The sequence below is a fragment of the Heterodontus francisci genome, chromosome 1, assembly GCF_036365525.1.
Source record: "Heterodontus francisci isolate sHetFra1 chromosome 1, sHetFra1.hap1, whole genome shotgun sequence".
Taxonomy (NCBI): Eukaryota; Metazoa; Chordata; class Chondrichthyes; order Heterodontiformes; family Heterodontidae; genus Heterodontus; species Heterodontus francisci.
This window is the reverse complement of record NC_090371.1, coordinates 193,202,912-193,224,023: the sequence shown is the minus strand read 5'-3', so window position 1 is coordinate 193,224,023 and position 21,112 is coordinate 193,202,912. Positions and strand designations below refer to the sequence as shown.

Genomic DNA, 21,112 nt, shown 5'->3' with positions numbered 1-21,112 from the left:
TTACTGCTGATGCCTTTCCTTTGCAGGTGGAGTTACCTTAAGTTTTACATATACCTTCATGTAGATTATCAAGGAATGATTCACCTTGGTTGAAGTGAAGGGGCAATTTTAATCTTACCTATCATATTTCAGTATAATACTGAGTAAATAATAGCAAGTTGCCTTTATATAGTACTTTTAACACAGGCAAACACCCGATAACAGTGATTAACCCAATTTTTAAATTACTTTCTATACCTATTGACAATCTATACATTGTACCAGGTGCGGTATTTTCAATGTGGTGATGGTCCAATGACAAGTCATGATTATTCTAACTGCTGAGTCCAGTGTATTGTTTTTTGATGGATAAAAATATTAAAGAACGACAGTAAGCTAGCAGCCATTTGACAGAGAATTTGTTGTGGATATTGAACTGTGATCTGATTTCATATTGCATAAAAATAAATTTATTTCATGACAAGAACTGATAAAACACAAACATCCTCTGCACACCGAAGCATCCAAGATTCTAAACTATTTTATTACAGATGGTAAATAAAAAATAGTTTAAAAACCCACAATTAAAGACCCAGCAGATGCTCATTATCCTGAAAAAGGGTACTAAGAGCAGTTTTTATACCATTATTAATAAGTGAAATCTCAAATGTAAATTAATAGACTGGAGTGATGTTAATGCATAAATTTGAGATTTCTTTTTTCAAAGTCTCACAGAAAGCTATTGTTGATGGAGGATTTTCCTCTAAAGCCACAATGTTGCTCATTATATAGTATAAGAACATAATTATTAGTCAAGGCAATTAGTACAAAGAATCTTACAGCATTTAACATGGTCTATGCCAGTGTTTATGCTGCACATGACCAAACTCCCATTTTCATTCATCTCACCCTTCTATTCCATTATCCCTCATATATTTATCTAGCTTCCCCTTAAATGCATCTGTGCTATTTGCCTCAATGGGTCAGCGAGTTCCACTTACTCATCACTCTTCTTACACCCAAATCTATTAATTGGTTTAAGTGGAATTCCACAAGAAATAAATAATGAGTGCAAATCTATAAAATAGCCACATAAAGAATACTGCATAGTGAGGAAGCTGCAGTATTAGGATACCGCATTCAGATGCAATAACTTAAAATTGCAGTATCAATGTACAATGGTGTTCTATGCCCCCACATGTATGAATTAGGCATGAGTACAAAATATACTCATAGCGAATCAGCAGCCCATTTTACGCCGCACCTAATTTCCTTTGCCATTATTAAAACAGGTTGAAAATTCACCATGAGCCCCCTTTTCACAGTTCGCATTGACCAATTTTTGCTTCCTTAGTTTGGCCTGGATAATGTACAATAATTGTATTTCATATAGTCGTATGTTCGTATATAAGTAAGGGAGTGAAAGGTTATTGGGGGTAGGCGGGAATGTGGAGTTGAGGTTACAATCAGATCATACATGATCTTATTGAATGGTGAAGCAGGCTCGAGGGGTCGAGTGGCCTGCTCCTGCCCCTAATTCGTATACAACAAAAGGACCATCCAAAAACTCCATTTTGGTTCAATAGAAATTTATCTACATGCAAAATTAAGTAACATTCTTTGGCTAAATTATCTTTATGAATTAATAACCAAATTATTATGAATTAATTTTAATGGTCTCAAAATCTACATTGGAGCATAGTAACAGGAGGGGGCCATTCATCCCCACGAGCCTGTTAGAATCATAGAATCATAGAAAGTTTACAGCACAGAAACAGGCCACTTGGCCCATCATGTCTGTGCCAGCCAAAAACTGAGCACCCAGTCTAATCCCTCCTTCCAGCATTTGGTCCATAGCCCTGCAGATTCCGGCACTTGAGGTGCATATCCAGACTCCTTTTAAATGAGTTGAGGGTTTCTGCCTCTACAACCCTTTCAGGCAGTGAGTTCCAGACCCCCACCACACTCTGGGTGAAAACATTTTTCCTCTTCTCCCCTCTAATCTTTCTACCAATCACTTTAAATCTATGCCCACTAGTCACTGACCTCTCCACTGTATCCAGGTCCCTCAAAATTTGGTGCATTTCAATTAGATCTCCCCTCAGCCTTCTCTGTCCAAGGAGAACAACCCCAGCCTATCCAATCTTTCTTCATAGCTGCATTTTTCCAGTCCCGGCAACATCTTGGTAAATTCCCTCTGTCCCCTCCAAAGTGTAATTGCATCCTTTCTGTAATGAGGTGACCAGAACTGCACACAGTACCAGAGTTGTGGTATTCACTTAGAACATGGCTGACACATACCTCAACTCCATTTGCCCTTACTCCATTGAAACCCTTTCCTCACAAAAAATATCAATCTCATCTTGAAATAAAAGTAGAAAATAAAAATGGAGAAAACATTTTCTTATTCTGTCTTTATGGCCTCCTTTGAACAGATCCAAGAATATTTAATGTCCACTGCTACTTTAATTGGAAAATCCTGGAAGTGGCAGTGACTGGTGAGATGGTTGCCCAGATGATTTACAACCCAGTGCCACTCAAAATCCAACAGTAATAATACGCAAAATCCAGCCATTGTATTGTATAGAAGCAATATTAATAATACTCCGATAATTTCATTGCTGCTCTATTTTGTTTATTCACCAGATCCGATTCCTTGTTTGGAAAATTATACTGAATGCAGTCATGATTGCATCCAGACATCTGAAGGGCCAACCTGTGTCTGTCCACCAGGATCTATTTTAGGATCAGATAGAAAAACCTGTTCAGGTACAATATGAGAATGCAAAATACATTAAAAATATTTACCCTATGAAGTTGAATGTGTTTGACTATCAATAAATGTTAACAACATTAAGGCCTAGACTTTATGAAAGTGAAGAGCACATTAGATTTATGCGGTATATTTTACAATGGTTTCTGCAGAATTTAACAGTGATTCATTATTTTGATCCTTGTGAGTTATAGAGTTTGGATTAATTAAAATGAATACACAACTGATTAGCTAATCAGAATACACATGATCTGGTTTTCTCATAGCATTGGCCCTTGATTCAAGGACGACATCTACTCAGGGTCACAAGTTTCTGCCATGAGTCTTCATGTGACTGAACAGCCCAATTTGCAACCCACAGATCTTTAGGCACGTGGGCAGGACGTCCCATGAGGTAGTGGGATTTGGAGTGCAGGATTTGCATCTGAAGCATTAAGTACTGATCTAATGAGGCAAATTATCTGTACAAGAAGTTCATTTTTGATAAATCCATCCATGGTAAAAGGAAAAATTCATAATTGGAGAAGAATTAAGTTGTGGGAGCAATAGACCCACTTTGCTTATATACCGACTACAAAGTACTTGCCAAAATAATTTTGGGGTGCTACAGTGCTTCCTCCAAAGCACTGTCTATGCAATCAAATCAAAGCTGGAAATGCTAATGATAATAGATTCTTCACTAATTTGTAGTCAATGGGAAAAAAAATCAGAATATTTAGGTTTTCTTAATTTGTTGTGCGGCAAGTTGCTGGGAGCCCCACCTTCTGCATAAAATCCAATCCAATGTTGCAACAAGGGAAACAGGGCTTCTGAAACCTGAGTGAACGGGGAAAGCAACTGTATATCTCCTTAACCAATCAGATTAAACGATTTGAAATGAACAGCACAAGGACTGAGATGGAAATGTAAATTAGAGTTGGGGGAAACCAATGTCAAATCAGCTACAGAGGGAAACAGAGAGAGAGGGCAAGAAAAATTGAAGAAAGTAGAAACAAAAAGAGACAGAACGGAAAAGTTTTGAAGATTATTTTTTAAACTTTTTATTTTTAATGTCTCAAATAGCAATTAAAAGCTGTAGGAATGAGGTTCCACACTTATAATAGTTAATTTTCAGTGCCAGAGAGTTTGTTTGGCAGTAATTAACACTGTTACATCATTAAAAGGCTACTTGGACTGAAATGGCAAGACTTAACATCTTGTGGCAAGATTAGTTTGTGTCTACCACGTTTCAATGGTGACAGCAAGATGCTTAGAGTTATGGAGAGATACAGCACTGAAACAGGCCCTTCGGCCCACCGAGTCTTGTGCCGACCATCGGCCACCCATTTATACTTTCTTTTGGGCCTCCTTATCTCGAGAGACAATGGATACGCGCCTGGAGGTGGTCAGTGGTTTGTGAAGCAGCGCCTGGAGTGGCTATAAAGGCCAATTCTGGAGTGACAGGCTCTTCCACAGGTGCTGCAGAGAAATTTGTTTGTTGGGGCTGTTGCACAGTTGGCTCTCACCTTGCGCCTCTGTCTTTTTTCCTGCCAACTACTAAGTCTCTTCGACTCGCCACAATTTAGCCCTGTCTTTATGGCTGCCCGCCAGCTCTGGCGAATGCTGGCAACTGACTCCCACGACTTGTGATCAATGTCACACGATTTCATGTCGCGTTTGCAGACGTCTTTATAACGGAGACATGGACGGCCGGTGGGTCTGATACCAGTGGCGAGCTCGCTGTACAATGTGTCTTTGGGGATCCTGCCATCTTCCATGCGGCTCACATGGCCAAGCCATCTCAAGCGCCGCTGACTCAGTAGTGTGTATAAGCTGGGGGTGTTGGCCGCTTCAAGGACTTCTGTGTTGGAGATATAGTCCTGCCACCTGATGCCAAGTATTCTCCGAAGGCAGCGAAGATGGAATGAATTGAGACGTCGCTCTTGGCTGGCATACGTTGTCCAGGCCTCGCTGCCGTAGAGCAAGGTACTGAGGACACAGGCCTGATACACTCGGACTTTTGTGTTCCGTGTCAGTGCGCCATTTTCCCACACTCTCTTGGCCAGTCTGGACATAGCAGTGGAAGCCTTACCCATGCGCTTGTTGATTTCTGCATCTAGAGACAGGTTACTGGTGATAGTTGAGCCTAGGTAGGTGAACTCTTGAACCACTTCCAGAGCGTGGTCGCCAATATTGATGGATGGAGCATTTCTGACATCCTGCCCCATGATGTTCGTTTTCTTGAGGCTGATGGTTAGGCCAAATTCATTGCAGGCAGACGCAAACCTGTCGATGAGACTCTGCAGGCATTCTTCAGTGTGAGATGTTAAAGCAGCATCGTCAGCAAAGAGGAGTTCTCTGATGAGGACTTTCCGTACTTTGGACTTCGCTCTTAGACGGGCAAGGTTGAACAACCTGCCCCCTGATCTTGTGTGGAGGAAAATTCCTTCTTCAGAGGATTTGAACGCATGTGAAAGCAGCAGGGAGAAGAAAATCCCAAAAAGTGTGGGTGCGAGAACACAGCCCTGTTTCACACCACTCAGGATAGGAAAGGGCTCTGATGAGGAGCCACCATGTTGAATTGTGCCTTTCATATTGTCATGGAATGAGGTGATGATACTTAGTAGCTTTGGTGGACATCCGATCTTTTCTAGTAGTCTGAAGAGACCACGTCTGCTGACGAGGTTAAAGGCTTTGGTGAGATCAATGAAAGCAATGTAGAGGGGCATCTGTTGTTCGCGGCATTTCTCCTGTATCTGACGAAGGGAGAACAGCATGTCAATAGTCGATCTCTCTGCACGAAAGCCACACTGTGCCTCAGGGTAGACGCGCTCGGCCAGCTTCTGGAGCCTGTTCAGAGCGACTCGAGCAAAGACTTTCCCCACTATGCTGAGCAGGGAGATTCCACGGTAGTTGTTGCAGTCACCGCGGTCACCTTTGTTTTTATAGAGGGTGATGATGTTGGCATCGCGCATGTCCTGGGGTACTGCTCCCTCGTCCCAGCACAGGCATAGCAGTTCATGTAGTGCTGAGAGTATAGCAGGCTTGGCACTCTTGATTATTTCAGGGGTAATGCTGTCCTTCCCAGGGGCTTTTCCGCTGGCTAGGGAATCAATGGCCGACTACAAAGTACTTGCCAAAATAATTTTGGGGTGCTACAGTGCTTCCTCCAAAGCACTGTCTATGCAATCAAATCAAAGCTGGAAATGCTAATGATAATAGATTCTTCACTAATTTGTAGTCAATGGGAAAAAAAATCAGAATATTTAGGTTTTCTTAATTTGTTGTGCGGCAAGTTGCTGGGAGCCCCACCTTCTGCATAAAATCCAATCCAATGTTGCAACAAGGGAAACAGGGCTTCTGAAACCTGAGTGAACGGGGAAAGCAACTGTATATCTCCTTAACCAATCAGATTAAACGATTTGAAATGAACAGCACAAGGACTGAGATGGAAATGTAAATTAGAGTTGGGGGAAACCAATGTCAAATCAGCTACAGAGGGAAACAGAGAGAGAGGGCAAGAAAAATTGAAGAAAGTAGAAACAAAAAGAGACAGAACGGAAAAGTTTTAAAGATTATTTTTTAAACTTTTTATTTTTAATGTCTCAAATAGCAAATAAAAGCTGTAGGAATGAGGTTCAACACTTATAATAGTTAATTTTCAGTGCCAGAGAGTTTGTTTGGCAGTAATTAACACTGTTACATCATTAAAAGGCTACTTGGACTGAAATGGCAAGACTTAACATCTTGTGGCAAGATTAGTTTGTGTCTACCACGTTTCAATGGTGACAGCAAGATGCTTAGAGTTATGGAGAGATACAGCACTGAAACAGGCCCTTCGGCCCACCGAGTCTTGTGCCGACCATCGGCCACCCATTTATACTAATCCTACATTAATCCCATATTGCCTACCACATCCCCACCTTCCCTCAATTCTCCTATCGCCTACCTATTCTTTCTTTTTCTTTTTTCTTTTGGGCCTCCTTATCTCGAGAGACGCCTGGAGGTGGTCAGTGGTTTGTGAAGCAGCGCCTGGAGTGGCTATAAAGGCCAATTCTAGAGTGACAGGCTCTTCCACAGGTGCTGCAGAGAAATTTGTTTGTCGGGGCTGTTGCACAGTTGGCGCTCCCCTTGCGCCTCTGTCTTTTTTCCTGCCAACTACTAAGTCTCTTCGACTCGCCACATTTTAGCCCTGTCTTTATGGCTGCCCGCCAGCTCTGGCGAACGCTGGAAACTGACTCCCACGACTTGTGATCAATGTCACAGGATTTCATGTCACGTTTGCAGACGTCTTTATAGCGGAGACATGGACGGCCGGTGGGTCTGATACCAGTGGCGAGCTCGCTGTACAATGTGTCTTTGGGGATCCTGCCATCTTCCATGCGGCTCACATGGCCAAGCCATCTCAAGCGCCGCTGACTCAGTAGTGTGTACAAGCTGGGGATGTTGGCCACTTCGAGGACTTCTGTGTTGGAGATACGGCCCTGCCACCTGATGCCAAGTATTCTCCGGAGGCAGCGAAGATGGAATGAATTGAGACGTTGCTCTTGGCTGGCATGCGTCGTCCAGGCCTCGCTGCCATAGAGCAAGATACTAGGTACTGAGGACACAGGCCTGATACACTCGGACTTTTGTGTTCCGTGTCAGTGCGCCATTTTCCCACACTCTCTTGGCCAGTCTGGACATAGCAGTGGAAGCCTTACCCATGCGTTTGTTGATTTCTGCATCTAGAGACAGGTTACTGGTGATAGTTGAGCCTAGGTAGGTGAACTCTTGAACCACTTCTAGAGCGTGGTCACCAATATTGATGGATGGAGCATTTCTGACGTCCTGCCCCATGATGTTCGTTTTATTAAGGCTGATGGTTAGGCCAAATTCATTGCAGGCAGCCGCAAACCTGTCGATGAGACTCTGCAGGCACTCTTCAGTGTGAGATGTTAAAGCAACATCGTCAGCAAAGAGGAGTTCCCTGATGAGGACCTTCCGTACTTTGGACTTCGCTCTTAGACGGGCAAGGTTGAACAACCTGCCCCCTGATCTTGTGTGGAGGAAAATTCCTTCTTCAGAGGACTTGAACGCATGTGAAAGCAGCAGGGAGAAGAAAATCCCAAAAAGTGTGCGTGCGAGAACACAGCCCTGTTTCACACCACTCAGGATAGGAAAAGGCTCTGATGAGGAGCCACCATGTTGAATTGTGCCTTTCATATTGTCATGGAATGAGGTAATGATACTTAGTAGCTTTGGTGGACATCCAATCTTTTCTAGTAGTCTGAAAAGACCATGTCTACTGACGAGGTCAAAGGCTTTGGTGAGATCAATGAAAGCAATGTAGAGGGGCATCTGTTGTTCACGGCATTTCTCCTGTATCTGACGAAGGCAGAACAGCATGTCAACGGTCGATCTCTCTGCACGAAAGCCACACTGTGCCTCAGGGTAGACGCGCTCGGCCAGCTTCTGGAGCCTGTTATACTCGGGGCAATTTACAATGGCCAATTTACCTATCAACCTGCAAGTCTTTGGCTGTGGGAGGAAACCAGAGCACCTGGCAGAAACCCATGCGTCACAGGGAGAACTTGCAAACTCTGCACAGACAGTACCCAGAACTGGACCCGGGTCGCTGGATCTGTGAGGCTGTGATGCTAACCACTGCACCACTGTGCCGCAGCTGTTTTCACAAAGCTGATGGTGGAGCAGTGCAACTTGGACAGCAACTCCTGAATTTCCATGTTTAACCGTACATCTGCCCTCGACTGAAGTTGCTGTAGTAATTGCACATTAATAATGGCGAACACCATTTAACCTCACCATTATTTTGCCAGCAAAATATGGGCCAATAAAATCTTTGGTCTGCCATTAAAGGTTTTTAATAGATTGGACAGTTTGAAAAGGCACTCCATACTCAACTCTCATTTACCTTTGGCACTAATTAGTACAATAAATATTGACATATTTGAAGAATTTTAAATGGAGTTAGATGAATCACTAACTCAGCAAAGTGCAGGAGATCTCTGGGTTTCAGACAGTGAAGTTAAAAATCAACCTGTGAAAGAAGAGTTTGGTGCAGGAATGGGCTGAACAAACTAAAATGATATTTTCTCTCTTCCTACGCTCTTACATTATCCAGATTATGTATTGTTCCCTTGATGATCATGTATTGCACCCGGATTATTTTTTATTGAACTTGGTGCTGATTGCCTTGGGAATATCAGCTATGCATTAGGAACATTTCTTCCTCAGTTTCCCCTGTAATTTGTCATACCATTGACAACAAGGAGGCAGTTATGATAGATAACATCAATAACTTTAAGAGGGAGCTTGTAAGGCATTTGGCAAAAAAAAAACAACTGGGGGAATTAAAGGTACTGAAATGTGCTTTTAAACGCTGACCTTTTCCAGTTCCCTTACATTCCTATATACCTAAAATTGTGACTTTTGCTGATTACCAAAGTGTTCCTTTTCAATCTAGGTGACTAATGATCTGTTGGAGATAGATGTGTAAAGCCAGTTGAGATGATACACTAACTTCGTTGATATTAGTGTAATTTTAAAAGAAAAAAATGTTAATTGTTACAATTGTATTAAATATAAATAATTGATTTTAGAGAATTTTGGGGTAGGGTTATTTTCTGCTACAGCAAAAATCTACTACTGTATGGTGTCTCTGTACCAGCTCACCAGGCACCCCTTCAATTTCCTTGCGAAATAAAATGCTACTTTGGGCTGCAGCTATTTTAGGTATGATAATCTGCATTAAACAACAATAGACCAGAACTATCTTTGCTGAAGAGCACCCTGTTGACAAAAAAGCCAGACAAAGAATAATTGGTGTGAATGATTATAAGTTATGAGTGATTCAGTGACCAATTTAGTATTTTTTTTTCAGGTTGCACTGCATCAGATAATGGTGGCTGTAGCCAGATCTGTGTAATGCATAATCCAGTATCTTGGGAATGTGAGTGTCTGCCTGGTTATCAACTACAACTTGATGGACAGCGCTGCAGTGCCTCAGGTCAATCTTAATGCCTGATATTGACAGTTTTAATAAATCATGTCGTCTTGATTTTGGACATAGCACTTGAATATTAATAGGAAGGAAAGACTTTGGGGAAGTTCTTTCGATTCAAAGCACTCTCCCAATAATTATGTAATTTAAAAAAAATCAAATTATAGAAATATGGAGTAATTTTACAAATTTGTAGTCATAGCATCGAGCTTTGCCCACTGGGAGCACATATCGAGAATTAATTTCAATGGCCAGAAAATTATGGTGGGTGCATGCCCAAATTCCAATATGTGTTACTGCCAGCAAAACTTCGAGTGAGGAGCAGATTTGTAAAATGACTTTTATGTTTATTACTTATTTTTGAAAAGTCCAATTTCCTCGCCCAAGTAGATACCTTTCTTTCTGAGGCTCATTCCTTCCACTGTTGGGAAAATGCCTCCCATATCAAAGGTTGGTTCCATTCAGATTTGCAGCATGGAAGCCAATTCAGAACAGTCTGATTCTATGAAAACACACCACTGGCAAAGAACCTGGCATGACAAGTTGTCAGGTCTCCACCATCTTTCAAAACCTTTGTTTCAGTAAATCATGAAGTTCTATCTAAAGTGCAATAATCCTAAAATTACACAAAGTGACAATTAGCATTTAAACTCTCAGCACTTTTTGTTCATTGTACCACGTTCCACCTGGAAAATTCTTCCGGGAGAGGGCCGCCATGGCACCCAACGCTGAGAAGGCCCAGTTGCATTTTGCCGGCGGCGACAAGGCCTCAGTGCGCCCCCCTCCCCCCCACTCCCCACCACTCCCCGCCACTCGGCGGCGGGCCCTTCATTTTAATATTAAAATTAAGTTAAACACATGCAAATTAACTTATCTTGTCCCGGAAGCCATCTCACACCGATACTCCGGCCGCTGACCGGAACTCGCATGCCTTCGGAACTCCGTGACATTGGTAGGGAGTGGGGGAGGAGTGAAATTATCAGGACGGGAGGGGGGGAAGTGGAGAAAACACTTTCTATTGGCTGAGGGGCTGGTGGGAAGGGGTTGAGAGGCAAAGGTAGCAAAGCTCAGGGGGGCAGAGTTGGTGATGGCAAGAAAAGTTTTTTATTTGTGTTAACTATATTAAATGGTTATTGAGGGGTGGGAGACGGGCTTCAATTGGTTAATAAAGTTTTAACTTTTAATTTGACCTCCATGTCCCTTTAAAAATTAAAGTTCCCAGTAACGGCTTGCAGCCCTTTAAAAATGGCACCGGCACCTGCGCGGTGGCGTGGATGCCATTGCCGGGAACCGAGTGACTGCCCCCTTTACATCATCGGGGGTGGCCGCTCTGCCTCCTCCTGTTAAAGGAGACCCCCACGCGAAATAACACGGGTCTCAGTGATGGCAGCTCCGTGCAAGCGGACAACTGAGATAAGAGCGTGCTACTGCAATTTACCAATGTTGTCAACCCAATGAGTTGAGAGCTCAAACCATAGGGTAAAACCTGGGAATGGGAGGGAAGTTAGCTGAGTCATAGAAAACATCAGGTACTCGTTACAGGAGTCATGTCAGGATGGGGAGAAATATTGGGCTGAATTTTACAGTCCCCCCAACGCTGGGGGTTGTGGTGAGGCGGGGGATTGGAAAATACCTCCGGCAGAGGCCCGCCACGGGCCTCGATGCTGGAAAGGCCCGGCCCGGTATTGCCGGCGGCGACGAGGCCTCGTGGTCACCTCCCTGCCATTCGGCAACGGGAGCAAAATTTACATATTTAAATAATTTAAATAAAGGCATTAATTACCTTCCCGCCTCCACCTTCCATCCCACTGCAGTATTGGTGCCGGTGGCTGGCAATCCCGCAAGGAATGAATTCAATGGATATTCGGGGAGAGTGGTGGAGAGAGAGGGGCTAGAAACATTTATTTATTGTTTTCAAATCAATTTTAAATCACTATATCTTAAAAAATTTTAATTGAAATGTAGGGCTTGAAGCCCTTTAAAAATGGCATCAGCTGCCATTGCCAGGGACAGACTGCCCACCCCTATGACATGGAGGGGATGGGCAGTATGCCAAGGCTATTTAAATGAGTTGCCGCACTTAATAGGTATGGAGGCTCTGCGACATGATGTCCGCACAGGCGGCCCACCATTGTTTACGTCTGCAGTGGAAATGTAAAATGCAGCCCATTGGGGCAGCGGACGTAAACAATGACAGACTGCACGTCGCGGATACAGCAGCTCATTTAAATGGCTGGGGCGGACCACCCACCCCAATGACGTGGAGGGGGCGGGCGGTCTGTCCCCGGCATTGGCGTCAGCTACCGTTGCACAGGCGCTGACACCATTTTTAAAGGGCTTCGAGCCCTTCCATTTAATTTATATTTTTAAAGCTGCAGTGAAATTAAAAAATTAAATACATTTATCCTGACACTCTCTCACCCCCCACCCCCAATAACCATGGAAATAATTACCTGCCCTCTCATCCCACCCCAAAACCCTTCTCTTGTGCACCTGACACTCCTCCCACCCCAAAGTTCAGAAACTTTAAACTTTACCCCTTCCTACCATCCGCTAAACCAGTAAGATTAGTTTGACCCCTCTCCCGCACTGAAAAACTTACCTGCTCCCCCCTCACCATCAGTGTTCCGCCTCAGATTCCCGGATGGAGACCCGAAGACGCGGGAGTGCCGGCCAACTAGACTATCCCCGCTCAGTTGGCCAGATGATGAGAGTGTGGTGCAGAATAGCACAAACAGCATGGGCTCAATCCCTATAACTTCTGATGTAGTTCTTGGGGCCTGCATCCTTGTCTTGTCCTATTGTAATATTATGACAGAAGCTCTCATTAAACAGCTATTAAACAATGAGGGAGATCAATGACTTGATTCAAAGATCAAATAGAAATTGGTTAAACTTTCAGATGGCAGGAGGGGCAGTGATATCAAAATAGGCAGTCTAAAAATTACAGAATGAATTCAACAAATTATCTACAATGGAAGATAAAATGTAATGCTGACTAATGTAAAGTATGACATATAGGAAGGAAAACTGCCTTATTAGGCTTCAAAAGACACCTTAGTCTTTCCCCTACTCCTTTGGCACTTTCTCCTCCTTTGAGTGCCTTCCCTTGTTCCATTCTATTCACCTTTCTTTTAAAATCCCTGTTGTCTTCTGTTCCCCCATAGGCTCCACCATCAATTTTTCACCAAGATATCCTCCTCCCTTCCTTCTAATTTTATTGGTCTTCTGTCCTCCCTAAACCTCTCCCTCCATATATATTCTCCCACCATATTCATAGCCAGTTTCTCGACCTTGCCATCACCTGTGGCCTCCCTGCTCACGAACTCAATCACTGACAGGGCTATCTCAGGCCATTTCCTTGTATTCCCCAACACCCACATCCCCCTTTCAACCTTCCTGCAAAGTCTATCCCCGCTTCTCAAGCCATTTACAACTCATTTTCAAACTCCCAACTGTCTAGCTTTTGACCTTCCATTTGCCACAATATTTCTACAACCATCAATATTATTCAAAAACTCCCTCATGTCCACTTTGGATGCCATTGTCTCTGGTATGGCCCCATCATCACTCCCTTGCATCGAAGGAACACAGTCTTGAGCATTGCTAGCACATATTGGTTTATTTGTCCATTGCTTGATCTGGCTGGTCAAAATTGTTACAACCTCAATGAAACCGTTAACAACAGTGGCGCAGTGGTTAGCACCGCAGCCTCACAGCTCTAAGGACCCGGGTTCAATTCTGGGTACTGCCTGTGCAGAGTTTGCAAGTTCTCCCTGTGACCGCGTGGGTTTTCGTTGGGTGCTCCAGTTTCCTCCCACTGCTAACAACTTGCAGGTGATAGGTGAATTGGTCATTGTAAATTGCCCCTAGTGTAGGTAGGTGGTAGGGAATATGGGATTACTGTAGGGTTAGTATAAATGGGTGGTTCTTGGTTGGCACAGACTCGGTGGGCTGAAGGGCCTGATTCAGTGCTGTATCTCTAAATTTAAAAAAAATAAGATATAAACCCCCAGACCAATTTAAAGAATTAGACAACAAGATTTCACATTTTAAGACTGTTCATCTTTTTTAATCTGCAGGGCTACAGACCAAATGCTGGAAGGTGGGATTAAAATAGGTGTATCGTTTTTTGGCCAGCACGATGGGCCAAGTGGCCTCTTTCTGTGCCTTAAACTTTCTATGATTCTATGATTATAACATATAAACTAATACAAATCCCCATTAACTAAATGATACTTTGTAAGTGGCTGATTCCCGAGATTACCAAGAAAGGTATTTTCTTTACTTATTAAATTACTTGAAAACCTCACATCACACTTATACATTACACAGTCCTTTTTGATGGCAGAATCCTTTGCGGTTACCAGTCCCAAACTCCTCCAAGTAGCTATAGGTTAGACCCTTTCAGAAATCAATGTCCGCTGTTACCAATGTACTTCTGACCTGGACGTCTGTGATTCCTGATGATCCTGCTGGTCTTCTACTACTCCTCAAGCTTCATCTTTCAAAACAGGCTCAAGTCTTCACAGCCTTTTACTGTATTAGGCTTCAAGAGCAGGTGTCCCCTCTCTCTCCCTCTCAAGGCTGCAACCATTGGACTCCCTTCTTACAGCCTGTCTTGACACCACAACCGCTGGGTTCCCTTCTTATAGCCTGCCTTGAGGCCGCAACCATTTGTTTCTTCTCTTACAGCCTGTCTGCCTTCAGAAAATCTGTTAAATTTATCTGGATACACAAGTCAATAGTTTATGGTCCTGTTGCAATATGCAAAGTCCAGAAGTCTGGTTTCACAGAGCCACCTGGGCCTTCCATTGTTCCAAAGTGTTAACAGCTGCTTGATACATTTGCATCTTCAGAATCACTGACCCCCTTGTTTACAACCCGAAAGTCTGGGGGCGGGAGGGGGGGTGGTGGTGAAACCCATTGTTCTTCAGGTGTTACCCCTGCAGTCTCTTTTTTCAGAAAAAAAAAGTCTTTGATCTGCCTTGTCCTTTAGCAGAATGGATGTGAGGTCACCTGACCTTCCAGACTCCATCTTAAACTTTCAAAAATCATGATTTTTTAAAGCATAATCATGTTACAAAATCCAGCGTTCATTACAACATCAAGCACTATTGAGTCGCAGTCTTTCCCGACAAAATGCCCACGATTCTAGCATCATCCTATGAGCAAAAAACGAACCTCAGTCTCTTTTCTCCATGAGCAACCATCTCCTTACACCTTTCTCCACTGCAGTTTCACCTCAAATAACAAGTGCAGAGAGATCATAGACTATCAATTAGGTTGAGACCATCTATTCAGTTGCCTTTAATCCTTCCTCCATCTTCCCTATACCCACTAAGCCAAATCTCCCCCAAGGCTCTCCCAGCCCTTTCTGTAGTTTCTCTCCCTTATGTCATCTCTGAGCTTATCTTGGCCATGACACCTGACTCCGGCTCCCTTGACCCAGTTCCCACTAAACTGCTAGCTACCCAAACTCCCTTGTGCAACGCCCCCTCCCCCCACCACACCACAACATTCTTTGCAGGTACTGTTTGCTCCTCTTTCAAAATTCCCATCATTACACCCCCCCTCAAAAATTCTTCTCTCAACTCTTCTGTCCTTACAAACTGCCATCTAATCTTGAATCTCTGTTTCTTTTCCAAATTCCTGGAAGATTTTGTTGTCTCCCAAATTCTTAACTATCTTTCCCACAAATCCATGTTTAAATCACTTCAATCAGTTTCCGTCCCTGCTAAACTCACAAATTAAATTCTTTGTGACTGTTACTGTGCTGCATTATTCCTCTTTATCCTCCTTAACCTCTTGTCTTCAGGTTCCTAAATCATGATTGTCAATGTTTTTTTAAGAGGGTGTCTTCCCAATGGGATCCTTTATGAAACTTGTAGCCGAGAATCCTTATGGTCTCATAGCTGTCCTACTGTCTTTTAAGTTTTGGGCTTGAGACCGTTGCTATATGATGCATATATTTTTTGGCTATGGTAGAAGGTGACATTGATTTTCAACTTATATACAAAATAATGTAATTTGTATTTAACAGGTCCCAGACCATTTTTGTTATTTGCAAATAGCCAGGATATACGGCGCATAAACTTTGATGGAACAGATTACCATGCTGTGCTCGAAAGACAGATGGGAAGAGTCTTAGCACTTGATTATGACCCTGTGCAAAGGAAGGTAAGTAGGATTTTAAAATTTCACATGGTTGACCGCTGAAAGAAAGATATAATTTATATATAGAACAGAGAGAACAGAGAACAGTACAGCACAGGAACAGGCCATTCAGCCCTCCAAGCCTGCGCCGATCTTGATGCCTGCCTAAACTAAGACCTTCTGCACTTCCGGGGCCCATATCCCTCTATTCCCTTCCTATTTGTCAAGATGTCTCTTTAAACGTCGCTATCGTATCTGCTTCCACCAGCTCCCCTGGCAGCAAGTTCCAGGCACTCACCACCCTCTGTGTAAAAAAACTTGCCTCGCACATCCCCTCTAAACTTTGCCCCTTGCACCTTAAACCTATGTCCCCTAGTAACTGACTCTTCCACCCTGGGAAAAAGCTTCTGACTATCCACTCTGTCCATGCCGCTCATAACTTTGTAAACCTCTATCATGTCGCCCCTCCACCTCCGTCGTTCCAGTGAAAACAATCCGAGTTTTTCCAACCTCTCCTCATAGCTAATGCCCTCCAGACCAGGCAACATCCTGGTAAACCTCCTCTGTACCCTCTCCAAAGCCTCCACGTCCTTCTGGTAGTGTGGCGACCAGAATTGCACGCAATATTCTAAGTGTGGCCTAACTATGGTTCTGTACAGCTGCAACATGACTTGCCAATTTTTATACTCTATGCCCCGACCGATGAAGGCAAGCATGCCCTATGCCTTCTTGACTACCTTATCCACCTGCGTTGCCACTTTCAGTGACCTGTGGACCTGTATCCCCAGATCTCTCTGCCTGTCAATACTCCTAAGGGTTCTGCCATTTACTGTATACCTCCCACCTGCATTAGACCTTCCAAAATGCATTACCTCACATTTGTCCGGATTAAACTCCATCTGCCATTTCTCCGCCCAAGTCTCCAACCGATCTATATCCTGCTGTATCCTCTGACAATCCTCATCATTATCCGCAACTCCACCAACCTTTGTGTCGTCCGCAAACTTACTAATCAGACCAGCTACATTTTCCTCCAAATCATTTATATATACTACAAACAGCAAAGGTCCCAGCACTGATCCCTGCGGAACACCACTAGTCACATCCCTCCATTCAGAAAAACACCCATCCACTGTTACCCTCTGTCTTCTGTGACTGAGCCAGTTCTGTATCCATCTTGCCAGCTCACCTCTGATCCCGTGTGACTTCACCTTTTGCACCAGTCTGCCATGCGGGACCTTGTCAAAGGCTTTACTAAAGTCCATATAGACAACATCCACTGCCCTTCCCTCATCAATCATCTTCGTCACTTCCTCAAAAAACTCAATCAAATTACTAAGACATGACCTCCCCTTCACAAAACCATGCTGTCTCTCGCTAATAAGTTTGTTTGTTTTCAAATGGGAGTAAATCCTGTCCCGAAGAATCCTCTCTAATAGTTTCCCTATGACTGATGTAAGGCTCACTGGCCTATAATTTCCTGGATATATACATATGATTAAGTCTTCCTTTCAGGTTTCAATTAATATGTTCATTTTTAATTGATATTCCAGACACAGAAGTTTAGAAATTACTGTTAGTGAAATTAGCAATGATGCCTGACAGCACTCAGATGACATTTTTCTCTATTATTTTTGAGGAGGCATTAGATCAACCTTTTTAAAGTATAGGACAAAGAATCATGCAAAAATTGCATTAAATATCCATCCATTAATATTATCCACAGTGAATTCCAGGCTATAGTATTCAAGTAATCCAGTTTATTGATCAAGGAAAGGATTAAATCATGTACTTGGTAGCTACAAAGTTATGAAATGGTACCACAAGTGACTTCAACGCTTAAAGACATTGCCGTCATTATGCTTTATATCTTTCAATAAGGAAGTCTGATTCTGTTGCTTCTGTAATGACATCTTCATCTTTATCCCCAAATTGGACACTGTTTTATGCCTAGTTAGCTAATCTCATCTAGGGCACTATGCGAATGGTATCATTTGTCGTAGTATTCCTTGGGTTAAAGACAGGGAAAAAAAGATAGATTTCCCATTGCTGTGCTGGAAAGTGCCTGGATGTTGGCTGAGAATAGGATGAGACTTGGCTTCAGTCCTTCCTACAGTCAATTAGCCTGATGAAACTCTGTGTTTAGGCTCAAACAATATGAAAAATGGGAGATTTCAGCCAATGGTGCCCATAGATACATACTGAAACATGATTCAACACCTTTTGGGAGAGGAGTGGAGAAAATTGAGCAAGAAATAATTGTGCATAAGCTCCCAATGACGGATATTCCAAGGATACTTCATCTAGAATTTTGAGGTTTATTAAAAATACTGATTTAACAGGTTTACTGTGACTCTCCCCAAAACCTACTCCACTTATAATTGCTTACTCCTTTTTTCCTCTCTATCTATCTCTTCTTGTGTGTGTCTCTGCGCGAGAATAAGTGAGTGGATGCGATGGCGACAATTTTGGGATAAGGCATATTGATCAATAAACGATTAATTTTTCTGTTTTAAACCTACAAGAAAACCTGTTGCAATATGTTTATTTGACAAATAAAACACAAGTGGGTTGAACCCTAATAACAAAACACACTTGCTGTTGTCAGGTGGGAGTTTGACAGTGGGAACCACCCACACCCTTCACTACGTGGTCCTGTCTTTAAGTTCAACAGGACTTCAACGACCCCAGAGTTATTTGGCCATTTTCAGCCCCCACCGCACCGTCCCTTCTCATTATTAACAGGGCCCCTGTAACTTAAGTTTTGTTTCTAGTCTCCTTCTTGATTGCTCACTGAGACTGAATCTGAGCTGAGCTGAGCTTCAATATCAATGTTCAGTCTATCATTAAGACCTACATCAATCTGTGAAAGATAGCTTTTTTCAGTCCCTATCTCAGCCCCATTGCCTCTGAAACTTTCATCCATGTTCTCATCACCTCCAGGCTTAATTTTTCCAATGTCCTTCTCACTCTTTACCATCATCTTACATAAACTCCAATTTCAGAGCTTAGTGATTTCATCTTATCCCATACAAATTCTTTCCCACAGATTACACCTGTGCCTCCTGACCTCCATGGGTACCTACCCTCCAGCACACTAGTTCTTAAATCCTTATTCTCATTCTACTATCTCTTTGCAAACCTATTAGCGTTACCGCCATATTCAGACTCTTTGCTCTTCAACTTTATCTACTGTGAGTTTCTCCTTCCTCTTGATGCTCCGTGGCAGGGACTTCTGTCATCTTGTGCCCACACTCTGGTGTTCTTTTTAAAAATCTTTTCATTTTGCATTCACAAACACCTTTGGGATGTTTTTTCTATATTGCAAGTGTTGCCTAAATGCAAGTTGTTGTTGTTGCTGTTGCTATTACTCATCAATGTTAATGTATACATTTGGTACCTACTAACTTTTGTTTGTAAAGGAGTCTTTCATGCATTACTTTATCAAAGGTATTTGGAAGCTAGATACAATGAGGCCAATCAGGCAGTAGTACTCACATGTAGTGCATCACAGGAAATCACAGGGGCACAGCCTGCGATTTCCAACCCATTAAACTGAATGCACAGCACATGAAGAGATTTATACCTAAGATTTTCCACATTGTACTCCCGCTGAGCATTATCCCTGCTAGGGAAATCAGTCCTAACAATATCATGGATTTTCTTTGTTGATTTGAGATAGCATCACCTCAAAGAAGGTTATGAACTTGGTCAGGGAATACCTACTCCTTATAAAACCATGTTGGTGGTCAATTATTAAGTTTTTTTCACAATGGTACTCTTATATTTCACACTGATGTAGTAAGCGAAGCTCTTCTGAGTTAAGGGCTAAAGGGTGTTTTTGGAGTAGGGTGTAGGGAGCCTTACTCTGCATCTAACTGTGGTACAATTATCCTTGGAACATCTCTTGCTATCACTGGGTGTTCAAAAAAGAACTGCTATGTTTACCAGCCTACTTCATGCAGCTTGAAATAAATAGTGCTTGTTGTATGATGAACTGTGGCATGTTGGTGAATAGCTTACTATTGATGATGACTTGGTAATGCACTTGGTAAGATAATTGTATATATTCACACAGACACCAAACTCTTTAATGTTTAAGAGAACTGATCTGAGTGGTCTTTATTACATCTGTTTTATGAATTTTCTGTTTTTTTTGTAGATTTACTTTGCTCACACAGGCCTGAAGTGGATCGAAAGAGCTAATCTGGATGGTTCTGAGCGTGAGGAACTTATTAGCAATGATATGGATTTGCCTGAAGGACTAGCTGTGGACTGGATTAACCGCAAATTATACTGGACTGACAGAGGGTATGTCCGGAGTTAAAGAGATAACTCTTGAGATCTACCTTAATTTTAACTGTCTGATGAAATCATGTGTTTAGCTGAACATCTGTTACTGCTCCTTAAGTTACCCATTAGCAAATAACTATAAGCATGAGCAAATAGGATTTGGAAATGTTCAAATAGTTCAGAGGTAAATTTAGTTCAATCTAAGGACAACAGGTGGCTGCACTCGAACTCTTGTCTGATTGGCAGGTAAACAGGACGTTTGTTTTCCAAACTAATTTGGGGAAATCAGTATTTGACCATAGTCCTGAGGATTCGCATGCAGCAATACTTCGAGTGGAACAACGTTGCTCACTTGCAGTGGAACAGTTCAGCATGTTGCTCCGCTCCATGGGCAGGATTTCCCCACAGGTTTCGGAGCCCCACCGTCATGGTCAAATGGGGGTCAGAAGCCCCCACTATGTGGGGAAACAGTCACCCGGCTGTGATTTTCCATGAATTGGCCAATTAGTGGCCAGAGGGTGGGCTGTCCATTCAACTAAGGACAGTGGGCGGGCTCTCAAAGCTGGAGGGCGAGTAGGAGGCTTCCAACACTGAAGAACTAGTAGGCTGTCATTTTAGCTAAGTGAGAGAGAGGGCGCCCCAAGATGTTGGTGCCCTCTCTCCAACTTTTTTAGCTTTAAATTACAAACGGCTTTAGCATCTGGGCCACCATTGTGGAGGGGGCCATAGGGCAGCCTGAAGCTGATTCTGAAACCAGGCAAGGAGGGGAGGGCCTGAACCACTACCACCACCACCTACTCCCCCTCCCCCCACCAGTTTGTTACCCAATGCCGCTGGTGACCTGGGGACCAACTGAAAAATTCTAGTCGGCCTCCGACAATAGTCCTTAATAGCCTTTAATGAGGCCAACTGGCTGCCTGCCCCTTGCA

General features: G+C 43.0%; 1 protein-coding gene across 1 annotated transcript in view; it reads left to right on the top strand.

Moving 5' to 3' along the window:
- egf (epidermal growth factor) overlaps positions 1-21,112 on the top strand; it is a 197,532-nt gene that overhangs the window by 110,109 nt on the left and 66,311 nt on the right. Inside the window, exons 11-14 of the mRNA XM_068032277.1 lie at positions 2,626-2,748; positions 9,615-9,740; positions 15,778-15,914; positions 20,053-20,201. Of these exons, the coding sequence (XP_067888378.1) occupies positions 2,626-2,748; positions 9,615-9,740; positions 15,778-15,914; positions 20,053-20,201 (535 nt within the window). The remainder of the gene's footprint in view (positions 1-2,625; positions 2,749-9,614; positions 9,741-15,777; positions 15,915-20,052; positions 20,202-21,112) is intronic.